The sequence below is a fragment of the Lepidothrix coronata genome, unplaced genomic scaffold, assembly GCF_001604755.1.
Source record: "Lepidothrix coronata isolate B3197 unplaced genomic scaffold, Lepidothrix_coronata-1.0 Scaffold127, whole genome shotgun sequence".
Taxonomy (NCBI): Eukaryota; Metazoa; Chordata; class Aves; order Passeriformes; family Pipridae; genus Lepidothrix; species Lepidothrix coronata.
Genome location: NW_016690307.1, coordinates 2,130,640 through 2,148,537, shown reverse-complemented (window position 1 = coordinate 2,148,537; position 17,898 = coordinate 2,130,640). Strand labels below are relative to the sequence as shown.

General features: G+C 34.4%; 1 protein-coding gene across 1 annotated transcript in view; it reads left to right on the top strand.

Moving 5' to 3' along the window:
* Nucleotides 1–17,898, top strand: part of MMP16 (matrix metallopeptidase 16) — a 170,000-nt gene that overhangs the window by 120,312 nt on the left and 31,790 nt on the right. The window contains exons 5-6 of the mRNA XM_017826491.1: nucleotides 730–891; nucleotides 4,023–4,240. Coding sequence (XP_017681980.1) covers nucleotides 730–891; nucleotides 4,023–4,240 — 380 coding nt within the window. The remainder of the gene's footprint in view (nucleotides 1–729; nucleotides 892–4,022; nucleotides 4,241–17,898) is intronic.

Here is a 17,898-nt window from a genome sequence, read left to right as displayed (position 1 = left end):
AGGAAATAACAAAAAAATTAAATTGGTCTGTTGTTTGGTTTTTTTAGTCCTACAAAAATAAAAATATTCTAATACTTAAGCAAGCAACTACACTTATAAGGGAATTGCACAATGAAATATATAAGGACATCCATTTTTAAGAAGAATAGCACAACACCCATATTTTCCTCATTAGGATTTCAGTTGTGGTTATTCAGAAATGGACAACATCAACAAATAATCAGCAGGGGTCTGATTACAAGTGTTTGGATGACTAAGTTCCCTGTGGGGTTTGTCCTAAATAGGTAGTCCTCGGTTTGTGAAGTTTACCACACAAAGCAAGGATATTTTCCTTTTGGAACTATGTCTTAATGAAAGCATTTCTAGTCAGGTTCACTGCAACATCAGCTTCAAGTCAGAAATTGCACACAAGCCTAGATGTGAGCTATGACACTTGAGCCCTACACTTACCATGTGCATCAGTTAAAAAAGTTTATGGTGTCTGTAACAGCATCATACATTAAAAAATAATGTTTTCCTTGTTTAAAAAAAGAAAAAAAAAAAGAGAAAACTGCTTTTGCTGCCACATTATCCTTTGTATCCTTGCTCATCTATTAATTATTAAGCATTACCTTGTGAAATTCAAATTCAGTGAAAATGTCTTGCAAGTGCAGAGCCCTCCACATGTGTTATTTCTGTTAATATGTTTATGGTTTCAAAGGTTTTTTTTTCCTTTTCTTCTCTTCACAGGAAATGATCTCTTTCTAGTTGCAGTGCATGAACTGGGACATGCCTTGGGCTTGGAGCACTCCAATGATCCCACTGCAATCATGGCTCCATTTTACCAGTATATGGAAACTGACAACTTCAAACTACCTAATGATGATTTACAGGGCATCCAGAAGATATATGGTATGTCATGCTTTAATTAGACAGTGCAAGTATTTCGCTTCAGAACACCTTTGAGGTCCTCCGACTGTCCATATCACTTCTCCAAAAGAGTTTGTTAGTATGGACTTAACCAGTCATTAGGCCAGAGTCCTCCTTGTGAGTAGATAATCCAAAGATTTTGGTGAAGCTATCTTACTTGGTTTCTGTTCACTGTTCACAACTTGCATTCAAATTTGCACTCATCTGGAATAGTAATTTTAAATGTTAAAAAGATCCATAAAGAAAATATTTGCAAAGGGATTCCAAACTATAAAAATATTAAGAAATACAGGCCTTTAACTATCATGAGCTTATTTGTACAGGAATCCAAGCTCATATAACTGGATGAATTGATTACTTTTCAGTTTATAATTTATAATGCAAAACAGTCCCCTGGCTGTACAAAGTCTGAGGTCCCAGAAAAACCCTTTCTTGTGATTAATATAACAAATTGATCTCAAAATAATGTTATCACCAGTGCAAGATTTTGAGCTACCTAGGAGGAAAAAAAAAAAGCCTACTGCTTTAAAATATATTTGTTTAGGTTTTTAGGGCCTGATATAAAAGACACATGATGTAAATAAATTCTGCATTTATTGAATTCCATTTCACAAGGCAAGGTAATTGAAAATAAAAAAAAAAAATGCAAACCAGTGACATAATTATGATTATAGGTTAAATGTAACACTAACTGCCATATTACTCCCTTAAGTTTCCAAAGACATAGTTTTGGGTTTGGTTTTAAAGACTTTGATTCTGCTGGTATATGTTAAATATTCTGTTTTTTCCTTTAAAAAAATATTTTATTTTTCTCTCCTGCAGTGAAAAATCTGTGGTATGTCTATGTTAATGCTCTGTATCCAGTACATATCATTTGCTTAATATTCCTCAATTAAATTTGTATTGGATTCAATTTTGTACTCTCAATTTATTCTGCTTAAAGGTTTGTCATGTTTATCTTGAATATTTTCAGGGACATTCCTTTTTTAGTTTTGCTACTAGAAAGTACAACTATTATCATGTAGAATTACTGTACTACTAATTAGAACTCTGCAGCATCCATGGTGTTTTATATTAAAAAGATTTTTAAAATATCATACAACAAGCACAGATATTTACTTCCATAAAGCATAAATAGCAATTTCAAAATAATTGGCTGATCAAGCAAACAAAGCTTTTTTTCCCTCTGTGATTAGCTGGAAGGAAGGTTGTTTCTCATGACCTCATAAGTTGGTAGTCTAGACTTAAGGGCTAGACAAGAATACTTTGCTGAAAACTAGCTGCTAAGCTCTAACAGCTGTGAGCTATACATTAGGAGAAATGTGTTACCCTTGGGAAGTAGTATCTGACATCACCACCAAATGACATAAAAAAATTTGGTTTGGGGTTAAAAACTTTCAAATATGAGTTACTGCAAAACTGATTCCTTTGCTCCCTTTAAAATCAAGAGGTGATCTGGAATCATATGCCTCAATAAAAATGTCACACCTATTAAAATAATTACTTTGGTCTGCAGTATTCCTTGAAACACCATTATTAACTGTAAATTATAAATGTCACAAGTCTTAAAATTGTGAATAAAATAAATGCCTTATTAAATTGTATGACAACCAGTTGGGGAGTTTAAGATTTCCATGCACAATCCATCTTGTTCTATTAAAAGTTTGTGTTTTTGTAAAATTCTCAGAAATTCAAATGCTATTTATGCAGTTTTAGAGTAGTCTTACTATTGAAAATTATTTCTGAAGCTGGTCGTGCAAATGGTTTTTATTTTTTGAAGTCAAAATGTATTATGTGTTTAAATTTTTTGGAGAGAGGCTTGAATAGAATGAACAAAATGAAAGTGTTCATCTTGTTTCCAGAAATCTTACTGATCCAACTGAAACTTCCTATCTTTTTGTACGTGAAAAATATATTTAAATATTATTTGTAAATGTAGAAAGAGAAAGATATTTTCAGTACGCCCATTGCAAGTCATTCAGTATACAATTAGGATTATGATCAGCATCTATCTAGGATGGTTTTTTGACTTTTAGGTAGAGAAATTATGAGTGGGATTCATATTTATTATGGAATTATTTTACCTGTCATTAAACTCTGTATATCATAATAGACAATATATTTGGAAGAAGAAAAATGTTTCAAGATTGCTCTACAGAGTTTTAGTTTTCCACTTTGGTTCTTTTAAATTCATTTATCTGCAAAACAATTCCTTTAACTACCAGGTATCTAGCTTTTTAAGACTTATTGGGGAAAAAAGAAAAAAAAAGAAGTAAGTAATTTCAGAATATTGAAGAAAATATGTGAATCATGGAGGTTTTATTTATAGAGATGCCTAGAATTTGAGATCCAATTTTAAGAGCTCTTATATATACGAAGGGGGCTTTGAGAAAGCTGGGAATGTCTTGTCGCTAATGAACATGACATTACTTGGTCTAAAAATTTGGTCCGTAGTAAGTGTCAGGTATGTTACATATATATACATGTATGAATTGATGAGTATAAGCTAGAAATAAGGGTTGAAAATCTATTGACTGATGATCATAATAGTAACAGGATTTTTGCTTTCATTTATTTGTACAAGTCCCAATGATTCTGTTATAACAGGTCTTACTTGGTTGGTAAATAATGTGCTTTGGACTCATCTGAAATGATGGTGGGCTAAGCATCCTTGGCAGCTTTTTGGAATATTGTTCCAATAAGGAAGATCCTGGACAGTGAAAAGCAATTGTTTTCCTTTATTTTGGTAGTCATTCTTTATACCCTTTATAACCAGTGCTTGGCTGACCACTGGAACAGGCTCCTCAGGGAAGTGGTCACAGCAGCAAGCCTGTCTGAGTTGAAGAAGTGTTTGGACAATGCTCTCAGGCACATGATGTGATTCTTTGGGTGTCCTTTGCAAGACCAGAAGTTGGACTCGATGATCATAATGGACCCCTTCCAACTCAGCATATTCTATGATTCTACAATTTAATAACATCAGAAAGCTATATTAGGTCACTTTTTCATTCCCCTTTCACTGCAGGTTTTGCACTGCTTACAGCTGGTTTTTTATTGTGTATTTTTCCTTTGAGTGGGCATGTATATTACATCCTGCTGCTGTGTTTTTAAAGGTCCACCTGACAGGATTCCACCCCCAACAAGACCTCTGCCAACCGTGCCCCCACATCGTTCAGTCCCTCCAGCAGACCCACGAAAGAATGACAGGCAACCTAAACCTCCCCGGCCACCCACTGGTGACAAACCTTCCTATCCTGGAGCCAAACCTAACATCTGTGATGGGAACTTCAACACTCTGGCTATTCTTCGTCGGGAAATGTTTGTTTTCAAGGTAGGAGGCTGTGAATTTTTCAATATTAGATCAAATGTCTACATTTCTCTTTTTTTTTTTTTTTGAAGCAAACTCTCATTCATCACTACTCTGCTTTCCCAGTCTGTTCAGTTAGAAAGTTCAAGAAAGAAATTAAAAAATAAACATACACATGGCTTAAACGTCTATCAGGGGACTGCTGTAATGTTCTATTTTAGGAAAATACCCATGTCAGCAGAAACTGTAATGCCTCAAAATGTAAGGGTAAATAAATGCTGCGTATTATGGAGGGATAAAAAGGGTAAATCAATTCATGAATAATAGGGGTGATTTTGTTGGGAATAGAGCCACATCCCAACATGCAGTTTCTTTAACACTTGGGTTTTTTCCCCATGAATTGTAATTTTAATTTTACAATTAGATCTGTCAATGACAGACAAGGAAGTTTGTCATTGTATTGTGGTTGCATTGAAACCACAATATCTTAGTAAAGGTCTTTGGCACTAAATTCCTATTGTAAATATGTCATTGTTTATTTCTATTCATCTTCTTGCTCTGAGCTGAAAATGTGGTATATACAAAAAATTGAAATAAACAAACTGAACTGAAAGGCAATCTTTTAATAGAAACACTTTGCTAAGACTCATGGACATCAAAGCTATCTTAGGAGGATGATCTGCAGCATGGTTTCCAGAAGACATTGAATTCCAGAAGAATAATTATAGAATCACTATTACTCAGTCTTGTAAACCAATTTGCTGACAGGTAGTGTTGTGCAATTATTCAGAAACACACAAGATAATCTGTTTTTTTGAACTAGCAGTGTGTCATATTTGCTTAAACAATGGAAAGTGTGGGATCTTTGTTTTGCAAATATATGATCGGATCCTTTTTAACTTCAATATTATAGGTAGACAAAAAGGGCCTTTCATATGAATAGATAACACTTTTCAGCAACAGTGTAAATGCAAGGGAAGGGCAATGTATTTGTCCCAAAACATGAAGCTCCCGGTTCAATCGTTTTTGTTTTTCCCTTCTGATAGGACCTATTTTCCCCTTATGTGTTTTCTTTGTATATAACCTATCTCACCAGATAAATCTTATTATCGATGCAACACAGGCTTTCAATTTCTGTATACCTATAAAAAGCATGTACAAATAGCTTTACATGAATTTGTTCAAAATTATTGAGCTACCTTCACAACCCAATGGGCAGGAAATATTTTTTTCCATAAACAGCTAAGGATTTTGCCAGCCTCGGGCTGACAGCCCATTCCATTTGAATAGACGGTATATTGTCAAACGCTGGGAGGTCCTGAACCATCAGTCTTTTTATGACTAAAACTCAAAGGTTAAGGAAGAACCTAATTTTCTACCTTGACATTAAACAGGATATTAAAATACCTACTTCAGTCTCATGTCATCCACCTCAAGAGCAATAGAACATATTCTCATTTAGTTTAGACATAAATCAATAAATTGTGAAATGCTCTTCCACTAATACAAAATTTCCTGTCTAGCCAAGTGTGTGTTCCTGGATAAATAGATACACCGCCATTACTAATCACTCTTTCCTATTCTGATTGAAAATACAAATTAAATTATTACTGATTACTGCCTTAACATTACATATTTACTATACATTTTGTATGCTTACTAGTGTGCAGACTGCATTTATGTTCCAAAATCTAATTTCCATTCATAATCCATACTGTAGTGAGGCAACATGGTAAAAATTTCTCAGAGAAAAATGGCCAGTCACAAAACGTTTACAGATTTTATGTATAAAGTCTGACTCTCCAAAATGAAGTTGCTGAAATCATAAAAGCAATGTGTTGGGAAGGGAAGTAAGAGGTCACCTTTGCCCTGGTTATTTTCTCTAGGGTCTCACAGTTCCTGTTTTCTCCTCAGGATACCTGGGAACATGGCAAGGCACGCCTTGCGTTAGTGTGTTAAGCAACTGAGCTTACCTAAGTATACCAATCTTGGCTTGTAGACTGTCTTTGAATGCTTGAGTTAGCTTGTCCATTAATTTGCTAATGAAGATTTTTGTCTGCTAAAGGATTTTCATTACATGTTTGAGATTTTTTGGGGTAAGGAAGGGGCGATGTATAGGCAGGTGTATGACAGGAGCATAAAGGAAGAAGTTAGAGAAGTCAAGAGTTGTTGGTAATTTTCAACTTACCTTGCAGAATCCTGGGGATGGGGTGTTGGTTATAAGGAAAAGTTCAGCATGACAGACTGTAGCAGAAACAGGGCAGAAATTAATTCTCAGGTGGTATAAACAGAAATAGGGACTGAATACAGGGAAAGCATCCAGCAATGGAGGAAGCAAACCAAAACCTCTTTGCCCTTGCCCCTTAACACTAGTGCAAGGATAGACTAGGAAGGCATGAGTGATGGGCTGAGAGCAAAGTATAGAGAGGTGGAGAACAGGGGATTAATGACAGTATGGTACCAGGTGGAAACAATTAAAGAAGAATTATGACCTTCATTGGAAGAATTATTGCTGGATATTTCCCAGATGAGTTAAATGAATAAAGTTGGAGTCTAATCAAATGAAATCCTTTCCTTTCTTTGTCTGTATCCAGAGGTCTGTAATTATTGTCTAGTGGAAGATTTTATTGCCTTCTGAATGGCATTTATGCCATGTACCAGTTTCAAGTTGAAAATAGCCACTTTTTTATCTCATGGGCAAGTCTCAAGCTCAGGAGCTCAATTTATTTAAATAATCCTTGAAATTTCTTGGGAACTCTAGCCACAGAGTTGAAGAATGTGACCCCTTTTGAATAATTAAATTCTAATTTAAGCATAAAACTGAAGCATGAAATCTAACAGTTTGAGATACACTATGGATTTTCATAGTAGATGACAAACAATATTAATTTCAAGATTTTTTTCTCTTGGCTGTTGAGATATTAGGTGTACTTAAGAGTATCAGAATATTAGAAACAGTTTCTATGTTGAGTCAAATTAATGAACTTTGACTATCTGGCATTCTCAACTGGATATATCCAGAGTAAAACTGAATAACTGTAAACTTAAAGAGAAATGAAATTTACACTTAGCCATCACTTTTTATTGTTTTGCCATCACTTCGACAAAGTAGCAATACTAGCAACACTTGATAAAAATTGTAGAGTTATAGAAATGAAAAAAAGGAACTCTTCTTGACCTAATATAAACATTAAACATAAAAGTAAAGCAATCAACTTATTAAAGATTCCCCAAAAATCACCAAATAAAATTATAATTTTGCAGATCAACTGTTTTGGTAGAAATTATTGGATTTTAAGGAAAAGAAAATTATTTTACATCAAATATATACATATTACTGACATATAAATGTGTTGTCCCAAAAGGACTTCTACCTTAGTTGTTTAAATTAGATGCCCTTAAAATGTCCTTGCTAGCTGTAAGGTTTGGAGACACAGTATGCTATACTACAAAAATATTGGTTAAAATCAATAGATTGTAACTATTGGTTTCAGTTGTCATCAACTGATAAATACTGCTATTATTTAATGCATGCTTAAATTGGTATAACGGACCATAAGGACAGAAGAATTTCTATGCCAAAAATTATGAGTGCCAAGTTTTTATCTTTGGACATCTTCTGTATTTATACTGAATACAATTAGTATTTAGCTGTCACACTTCCAATCTTTTCTCCTGCTATTTTCTCCTTCTGTTTAGTTAGAACTCCCCTAGGATGCAGAAAATGGCTGAAAATGGAGAAAGGTCTTCCTTTTCTGGAAAAGTTGTGCAGAGTGGTATGACACTGTCTGCCTTTAATGGAAAAACCTCTCTTCCACTGTGTGCTATGTGCAATAGCACACAGCAATATGTGCTATCCAACAATACTGTCTTCTTAAAGTCTCCTGAGAGTACCTTCAGGGCTAGTGCATCATGAAAAGGAACTCCATTGTCTAATGTCACCAGAAAAGATCCATTAGAGAAGAAGTTTGCAGCATATATTTCCGCTTTCTTCCTGTGTCCTGTACAATTCACACTTTGTTCCTTGGAAACAGAATTACCTATAGCTCTACTTCAACAAATGGTGTGACTGCTGTTAATATAATTTTCTTTTACATTCTTTTCAGTTTTACCAATTAAAAAAAATCCTTAGTTTTCTTGAACAAGTTATGTCTAGAAAAGTAAGTGATAAATGTGTGGAATTTGTCCTACATAATCAGCAAGTTAGAGGGACAAATCACTGTCCTTTGTTTATGTAACACAGAATTTCGTTTCAGAGAAGAACATCTCATAGTGGTATCACTGGTCCTTTCTTTGTTTAATGCTAAATCTTTAAGAAACAAATGATTGTATCCTATATAATCTCCAGTGGGCTTAGTATTCATGTTGGAAAAGTTAACTCACTCCTTGAAGAACAGCATTTTTACTACTGTTGTATACTGGGAGTTTTGATGAAATATGATTTAAGTATTAGAGAAAGAAGTTTGTCCATCAATCAAATAGCATTTGCAGCTCAGAGAAATGGATTCTGAACATTACAGCTGGTAGAATATGGAACCAATTTTAGGAAGGCCTTAACGAGCTGTTTCACTATTTTATAGCAATTTCTCCACAACTTGCAGAAATTTGTTTTCTGACTCTTCATCTGCTAAGAACCATTGTAAAAACATTTATGACATGCCAAACGAGCCAAGCCAATTAGGCTGTAATTACCCCTTGGCATTAGTTTAGACAGCAGTTGCTTTCATACATAACTGTATAGATTCCATTTAATATCCCTCTCAGAATTGTGTATTTATATATAGTAGGCTGTTAAAAACAAAAGAAAAAATCACCTTGATGTGTGATAAACACACGAGGAATTTTTAAAGCATTTTAGCATTGGCTATTTTATCACAACTGGTATGTCTAATTAAAAGTCTGTGAGACAGAGGGAAAATACTACTAATAAAAGGCAGAGACAAAGAAACAGCTATAGTATGAGACTTGACTTCACTATATTTGAGATTTTTTTCAAAGCTCTCCTGTTCTGTTTGTGTAGCTGGTTTTTGTTGCGTGATACTGTGGGTGTCTGAGCTGTCAACTGCTGCCTGGGAAAGTTCAGCAGAGGACCCTGAGGAAGTAGACACTGATTTAAGAGGCAAAACCACTTAACATCTCAGACTGGGAACAATAGTTCAGAAGTAGCTAAGTCTGAAGAGAACAGACTCCTTTCACTCTACTTTCTATATCGTGTTAGGAAGAACAATTTGGTGGAATTTGACAGTTTTGAACTCATCAGAGAGGAGAGATGCTTTAATTTGAGTAATTCAGATTGTATGTTGAAAAGGAAGGAGAAAAACAGCAAAAACTCAGAGGCGACTTCAATGTATCAGAGTAGATCAAGCTCACTGGAAATGTACAGCATGGATATTCTGTGGCACAAAAACAAGTTGTAGGATGTCCTGAAGGATAAAAGCAGGGACATGCTGGGATTCCAAAAAGTCATAGCCTGTCTGTTTCTGATAATTGAATACTTTCACTGACAGATGTAAAAATATTCTCCAAATGTTAGCTTGGCCTTTCAGTGTGTTTCTAAGCAGGGAAAGGTTTTTAGCTAACACATTCACAGGTTTAAAATGGGAAGCACAGTTTGATCCTCACTGTATGGAAAGTAGGTAGTATATTCCATCCAGCGGCAGAGGAATTCAGGCAAGGATATAATCACCTGGGTATTAATTGTGCCCGAATAGTTCAGTTTAAAATCCTTGTACCTTCTCACTTTTTAAAAAGTTTTCTTGGACTTTATTATACAGTCAGAAAGATGGCATCCCAGTCATAGCTATACTTATTATCTAACCCCTACTAACCTACAGACATATATGTATATACACATAAATTTTATGCATAGAAAGTTCTAAAAAATCATAACTATTTTTAGGTCTTTTTTTACAAAGTTATCAATCGAATTGATATAGATCTTATTGAAACTTATAACCAACCTGAACCAATTATTAATCTGTACTATCTGGCTAATAAAATTCTTGTTATTCATGTAGTAGCCCATTATAAAGTATGACCCCAGCAGGATGATCAACTCAGGATCTTCAACAGGGCTTTAGATTTGTCAGAAGAAAGAGTACTATTTTTTTTTCCAAAAAGCTATGTTTTCATTGGCAAACAGTGTGCTGTAAAAGGGTTTAATCAGTAGTGGAGCAGATGGTACTTAGCTCCTCTCATGTCCATCATATGTGCTTTGCTTTTAATTAGATACAGTCTATCCTCTGAGGCCAAACAGTTGCAAAATACATGTGGTTCAGATTTTTCTGAGGGGTAGCTAATCCCTTAGACACTGGTGTCTTTGACTGTGGACCCCATGAGGGCACCGCACAAGCATTTCATCTAATGGTGGGTGTTATCATCTTGTTCATATGTAATTGCTCACACCATCTTGACACAAATAAACCCTCACATGCAAAATATGTTATTATTTCTCCTTATACCACTTTTTGCATGACACGGTGGTACCTGTTGATTGACTACCTCCATACTGTGAGTTTGGATGATATGCATTGCAATAAAGTTCAGGAAGATTTAACAGCTATGCTGAGACATTACATTGAGCTTACAGACTAATATTCTTCCGAATTTATTCTCCCTGAGAGAAAAACAAGGCAGAATGATTTGTTTGATTTCAATTTAAACATAAGAATTTTTTCTTTTTTCATTGTAAACACAGATTAAACATGGAAACAGGTGGTCCAGAGGTTGTGGAGTCTCCATCTTCAAAGATACTCAAAAGTTGACTGGACAGAGACCTGGTCAGCTGGCTGTAGATTGTTCTGCTTTAAGCAGAGGAGTGGGTTGGTTCTCTAAGGGTGCCTTCAAACCTCAACCTTTCTGTGATTTTGTGTAGCGACTGAAATATAAGCACTAAAAAGTCATAGCCTCCCAAAATGTTTCTCTTACCTGTTTTCCCAACTTAACTCCAAGGGAAGTTTCAAGTCTTTCTTCATATTTCCCCAAAATCCTCAGAGGTCCCTTCCAACCTCAGCCAGATTCTGTGAATCTGCTGAAATTTGACTGTTGCCCCTACTCATCTCACAGCAGCATTTGCTTCATCATCTCTTTTGGCATATGGCCATCAGAGGCAATAGCTAGATGGCCAGGAGACTGTTTTATGACTTCTGCATTCATCTTAGAAAAAAAGGTCAGGCAGAGGAGATTGGAGTGTGTGGCAAGTGCTCACAAAGGACTAACAAGAGGAGTGCAGGGGAGGGATACCCTCCAGCTGTGTGAGACAGATCCTCTGCTGTCTCCTTTCCCTGGCTCAGCTTTCCGAGGAAATCACCTCCTTCCTGGGGTTAGGCTTTGGGCTAAAACTCTTTATTCAAAGATTGACTTGGTCCTGTCTCTCTGAGACTCTCACCATGTCATGATGAGCCATTAATACCCACAAGGTGCACTCCCTAACCCAGAGAGTACTCGCAGACAAAAACGAATACTTCAGACTCTTCAAGGGATTTCACAGAGTTGGACAGGCTGAATTTAACAGGAATACTGGAGTGAATTATGTGAATTAATATACAAATGTAGTGGTAGGCTTTGGGACAACGTTTTAAAGATTTGGGCAGTTAAATGTGAATCTTAACAAATTCTTATTTCTGATTTAATCTAATAAATATTGAAAAATCTGATACTAAATATTTGTAAATCATAGACCAGAATTCCAGGAATTAGTCATTCTTTAGAAGCACTTTTTAAAAATAGAGTGGAACTGGGGGAATCTGAAGATCTCAGATAAATACAGATAAATGCATGTGAAAAGACTCTAATCTGGTAAATTTATTTCTTATTAATAACTCAGCAATAGACAGAGAATCTTGAGATGTATGTATGAGAATACATACTTTCAATGGGCATTATCACTTCAGTAAGGACTAATGATGCAAATTAAAGGGGAAAGATCAAATCCCGATTTTTTTTTCTTATAGTCACAATATTTGTTTGCTACAGACAGAGAATCCCGTGACCTTATTAATTTTTCAGCTGTTATTTTAGTATAGTAAAATACAAAATAACAAAAAGCTTTAACTGAATTCTAGGGTACAAAAGGTATTTCATTTTTTAGAACTTGCCTGTTTTCAGAGGCTCAGTGTTTAAGTGAACTGATTAAAAATATTAAATTGGCAAGAGAATAGAAAAAAACATTATTAAGAAAAAATAATTACAAAAAACTCACAGCAAGGAATGATCTAAAATTACATGGAGGCATATCTTCAATTTTGTACCAGCAAGTGTTATCTTGTAATATTAACAATACATTTTAATTGGGGCTACATCCTAATGGAACCAAAGGGAATAATTGAAAAAACACTTCAAGCACAAGGTTTAATTAAAATTTCCTGTTGTATAAAATTGTGGTCTTTCAACTAATTTAGGTAAACATTTTGGGAAAAAATTGGAATGGCTTGTAATATAAGCTTTTTCAAGCAGTGGTATTGTTTGATTATATGTGCATAATCTTGATTTACAGCCAATCCTTTATATTCTGGCAGTATTTCTATATTTTTAATTTCTTTGATTCTTTTTTTTCCCTTTCAAGGGGTTGTGAGTCCACAGTGTAAAAGTTTAGCAGTGGTTTAAATGAAAATAAACTAATCTCATTTGTTACTCTGAATTAGCTGTTTCCTGTGCAAAACACTGCACTACTAAACAGTTGAGATCTTAAATAATGTAAAACAATGTGTGTGTTTATTTTTTCAACAACTTAGTGAAACTATTCACACTATTGAGAATCTATTGAAACATAAAACAGATATTAATCTGTTAATTACCTAAATACTCTATTTTCTTCTATTTTATATAAGCTATATCTTGAATACTTTTTTAAGTGTTACTTTGCTTGACTACTGAATGAAAACTTGGCCCAGTTGAAAGTAATGGGAAAAAACTCCATTGACTGTAACAGACTGAAGATCTCATTCAATATTAAATACCTTTGGTAAGGCAGGGAGACTATCTATTTTGAGTAATGTGTATTGGGTAAAATCACACAAGAAACAATAGATTAGCTTGTAATAGAAAGTATATGAAATCAAAAACTCTTTTCCTATACAAAATCAAATTCTGTTATACTACAATTCCAGTCAATAAATTAAAATGACACGGAGACCATTTTAATTAATGGCTCGATGTATCTGTCCAGTGCAGATATCATTACCAAGGAGAGTAGACTGTATTAGAACAAAGGTTATACTTGATAATGGTAGAGTTCAATCCTTTCCCATTCTCCCTAACAGTTCGCTAGTGTTTCTTCTCAATCTTATCACAATGCAGACTTTGATGATGTTTTGTGGTGGTGTCTGACCAGCCCTTTATGACACCTGCAGTCATTTACTGCTTTAAATTGTACATTCCTAGCTTATCTGTAATCAGATGTAGTTTACAGTATTACATGTTCACTGTTAGAAATTCCTTCACTTTCTTCATGACCTAATCCCTCTATCTGAGTGACAGATTCAGTGAGCAAAGACAATCGAATATCTATAATTTTCATATTTTCATTGTCATGACTGATATTGTTGGCTGCTTGTTGCTGGATATGCCACTCCTAATGGTCTGGTTTTTTCTATGGCTATTGCTCATGCTGAAATCATAGCTGTGCTTTTTTAAAAAAAAAACAAAACGTAAAGCTGAGTCAGTTCAAGGATATTGCTGGTTTTGTAGCCTCAAAGTGCAATCCCTACTGAAGAAATAAATGGTTAACTGCTCTGTAAAGGCCTAATGTTCATCATGTGGATGAAGGGTCTTGTGCAGTACTTTGTGGGCATGTGCAGTTACCTACAGAGCATTAGGGGGAATATGAGCATTTTAGAGATTCCTGGCTGCAAGCCTAGATTTGATGTCTTTACAGGTCTTTATTGTGCCTCTTTCATGCCAGTCTGTTTGCTTCTTCATATTGGATCATCACCATGTGGCAATGGGAACATTTTATAGAGTCTCAGTCAGTTTAGTTATTTGGACAAAATCAGAATGAATTGAAATACTCAATTCAGTTAGGATTAGAGAAACCCACCTAAATGGAGACTCAGACCACATTTTTACCCTGTTAGGGGTAAAAATGCTGTTGTCTCAAACACATTAGGAAAGATGAATTATTTCTATAAATTCAAATAAGTCGTCTTCAATTCATTGTCCATCCATCTGTTATTGAATGGATAATAGACCTTGTTAGTTTTAAAGCAGCTTTGTTTGTTCTGTGCGTGAATCCATTTAATAATAAGCTGAGCTAAAGTATTCCATGTGTATATAGAATAGTCCATTTAGTTAATTGTTTCCTAAAATGAGCTAGATCGGTAGCAGCTATTCAGTGTCTTATTCCAGTATAAATCGAGTCAATTGTTTTCTGCTGTGGAATTAAGTATGAACTGACGTAGGGTTAATCTATACATTTCATTACAAATACTGCATTGGGGAAAAAAAAAAAAAAGGCAAAACAGAAAAGAGAAATTATTTCAGCAATCCTTCTCATAGCTGAATTGTGCTAATATTTTTTCTGTACCTAAATCCCCTGGACTCTATCTTCTTTTTTCTGCTCCATGAAAATTATTTCACAGAAAGTTGCTAAAAAGAATTTTTTTTTTTTCCTGTTCTGTGCAGTGACGTCCTTTGGCTTAGATGCTATAAATTCCAAATTTGGAATGTTGAAAATGGATGTCACTAAAGAAATAGAGGAATTCCCCAAATGAGTAGGCACAAAGACTAATTCGACGTGTCACAGGCCCAGTATTACCAGCACTGAGATTCCCTGATGTATTTGTATGAACTGATGAAGATGTGGAATAGTGTCTTTTGAGATTAGATCAAGATTTTTAAAAGGATATTCGCCATTTATTTTGACTTAGATACAATAGCTATACCGTGCATTTCCCAAGTTCAGGAAGTTTCTTAATTCTCCCATAAAGGTGTCTAGTAGGGGAACTTTATTGTCTCCTCTATCACAGTCTTTAAATGTAGTCTCTGCAGGCTCTGTCCTTTGGTAAGTTGCTCTGTACATAACTGGAACTCTTCTTTCTCTATAAGAGAAGAATTTAAAGTTACTAAGCACCTTAGAGTATTATTTACCACTGTTTTGGTTTTGGTTTTTTTGAGTTGTTTTTAAATGCTCAGATGAGTCAAAAATTAGGTTACTCATTTGTCTGAATGTCTGCTGCTGCTGTCGTTTTGCTTAGCTGCTGGGTATGTGTAAACTTACATTGACAAAGACTTGCTTTTGCACATGATCAGAGTATGCTTGTGGGAGAAGACAAGACCCAATGTGATACCTTGATGTATTTTGTCACTAATATTAATCTACAGTATTAATTGCAATTCAGTATTTTATTAACATTTATTTAAGGCAGAATTATTATGTTTATTTGCCCTTTTTTTCCAAATTAAATAGGCCAAGCAGTAATCCTGTGGAATCTAGCCATTGTAAAACTTCTTTCTCTATCAGGTATAGATATTAAACTTTCCTTCTTATTAAGGGAATATTGTTAACAGAACTATATATAAATATATATATATATATATACACTTCAACATCAAGTCAGAGAGAAATTCACACAGATTTTTGCTGTACAATGCAAGGGTATTTCACAAACTACTGCGTGTTCACACACATTTTTCTAATCATAGTCAAAATATTATTATTTACAGTTTCAGTTTGTCCTTGTTTTGAACCTGTCTCATTACCTGCCTTAAATCTTTTCCTGCCTTCATCTCTGAGTAATTACAAAAGGTACCACCTTAAATGTTTCTGATTTTTTTCTTTTTTCTAGCTCTTTTTAGATTTTTTAGAATGTCTATCAGATGGGCAATCTTTCTGTTTAAGGTGGATATCATTTGAACCTCCGAGTCAGAGAGTCACATGTCATTACAGAATTGTGGACAGAGTTCACTGGGTATAAAATAAAGGTCATAGCTCTAGACATTTTGTTTCAAATTAATGTTTTAATGTTGTTCCAGAGACATAGGAGAAAATTAAGTACTCAGACAAGAAAGCTCCATTAATTTTGTGCTAAAAACTCCTCTGGTGTGTGTATTATAGTTGAACCAAAATACCTGGAGATTGTTTTCAATTCTCCTACACATCAGCTGTATCCCTTAAGAAACCTGAAAGCTGTTCCTTAAGATGAGAATAAATACTGAAATTGAAATCAATTTTCATAGAAGTACAAATTTAAACGTTCATAGTATGAAATATGAAAAACAATTTAACTCAATCTTCACAAAAAAAGCTTAAATCATATATTCTAACATTAGGAGGAGACTTTATCTAACAGCAAAGTATGAAAATTATGCATTATGTGCCAGATTCTTTGATTCTAACTCTACTATTCAAGATTCTCTGAGCTGTTAATAAAGAAGTACTTTTTTGAGGAAGGTGTTTGCTGTGATTATACGCAATATACAATATTTTAGTCCCTTTATATGCACAGAAAAAAAAATACCTAAAATATTTACTGACAGTGCAGAATGATTTATGTATAATCTTTTTTCAGTTTGTTTTCTCTAAAAAGCCTTATTGTCCTTTTTTCTCAGAAATATCCCTTCTTAATAAAATTTGAAAACATTCAATTTGAGTGACTGCTTCTGCGTCTTCATTCTACTATTACTCTTTATCCATCACAGTGTTTCTGAAACAGCTTGCAGTCTCTCCTTACTCAATGCCCATTTTCTGGTTCTGAGATATTTCTCTCTTTTCAATTATATTTTTATTTTTGTTTCTTTTCAGTTCTGCTTTTTGAACTGAGAATAATTGTCCAAGTTTAATTTACTTAGCATGTCTATAGTCATAATATTTAATGATCCATTATTATGCCAGATCCCAGCAGCACAGGAGCGATCCATATTTTTGAAGCAATTGGGTAAATACAGATGCTTACAAAGCATCATTTGCTAGCCAGCAAGGAAAGAAATTAAAAGCTATGCATTCAATGTAGCTGTTTGTAGCTTTGAATTGAAGTGCATTTGCCGAATCATGTGTTCAACCTGTCTACAGTAGTTAATCTTTTGGGGAAACAAAATAACAAAAAGTATATTTAACCAACGTTGTGGGAAAAGCAAACAGTTTTTCAAAAGAGACAAAATTGTGTTTATTCAACATAAACAAATACACTGAGAAGTGTTTTGCCAGATAAACTGTTTCAAGCTATTTACTTCAAGAGTGAAAGAGCTTTTGAAGAGTCAATATGCTTTCTCTTGGACTATGCCTCTTTTGAATTTCAATAATAGTAAAACTTCTGTGAAAACACATTTACAGTAATTGGACCTGTTTACCAAAATGCAGATGATAAAAATTCTGGTAAATATAACTTTGTTTGAGAAAAATATATTTACTTATATGTGCTGAAATGATGCATTCTTTCTATAAGCAGAGCCTATGCCATCTGATACTTTAGAAAGATTCTTGGCATGCTTTACAGCCACAAGTTGGAGTTCCTTGAGTTCCAGAGTTTGAACTATAGCAGTCTAAAATCGTTGAGTCCAGTATGTTCATATGAAAGTCAGACAGGAAAATTAAATTTACACAAACAAATTATTCCATCAACCTCTGCCAACACCTACCTTCCCCAATCTTATAAATGGTCCAAAGTTTCAGTTCTGCCCTCAGATGTTTGCAAATATCTGTTGGTCCTCTGAAATTACATCTATTGGCAAATCTTGTGCCAACTTCT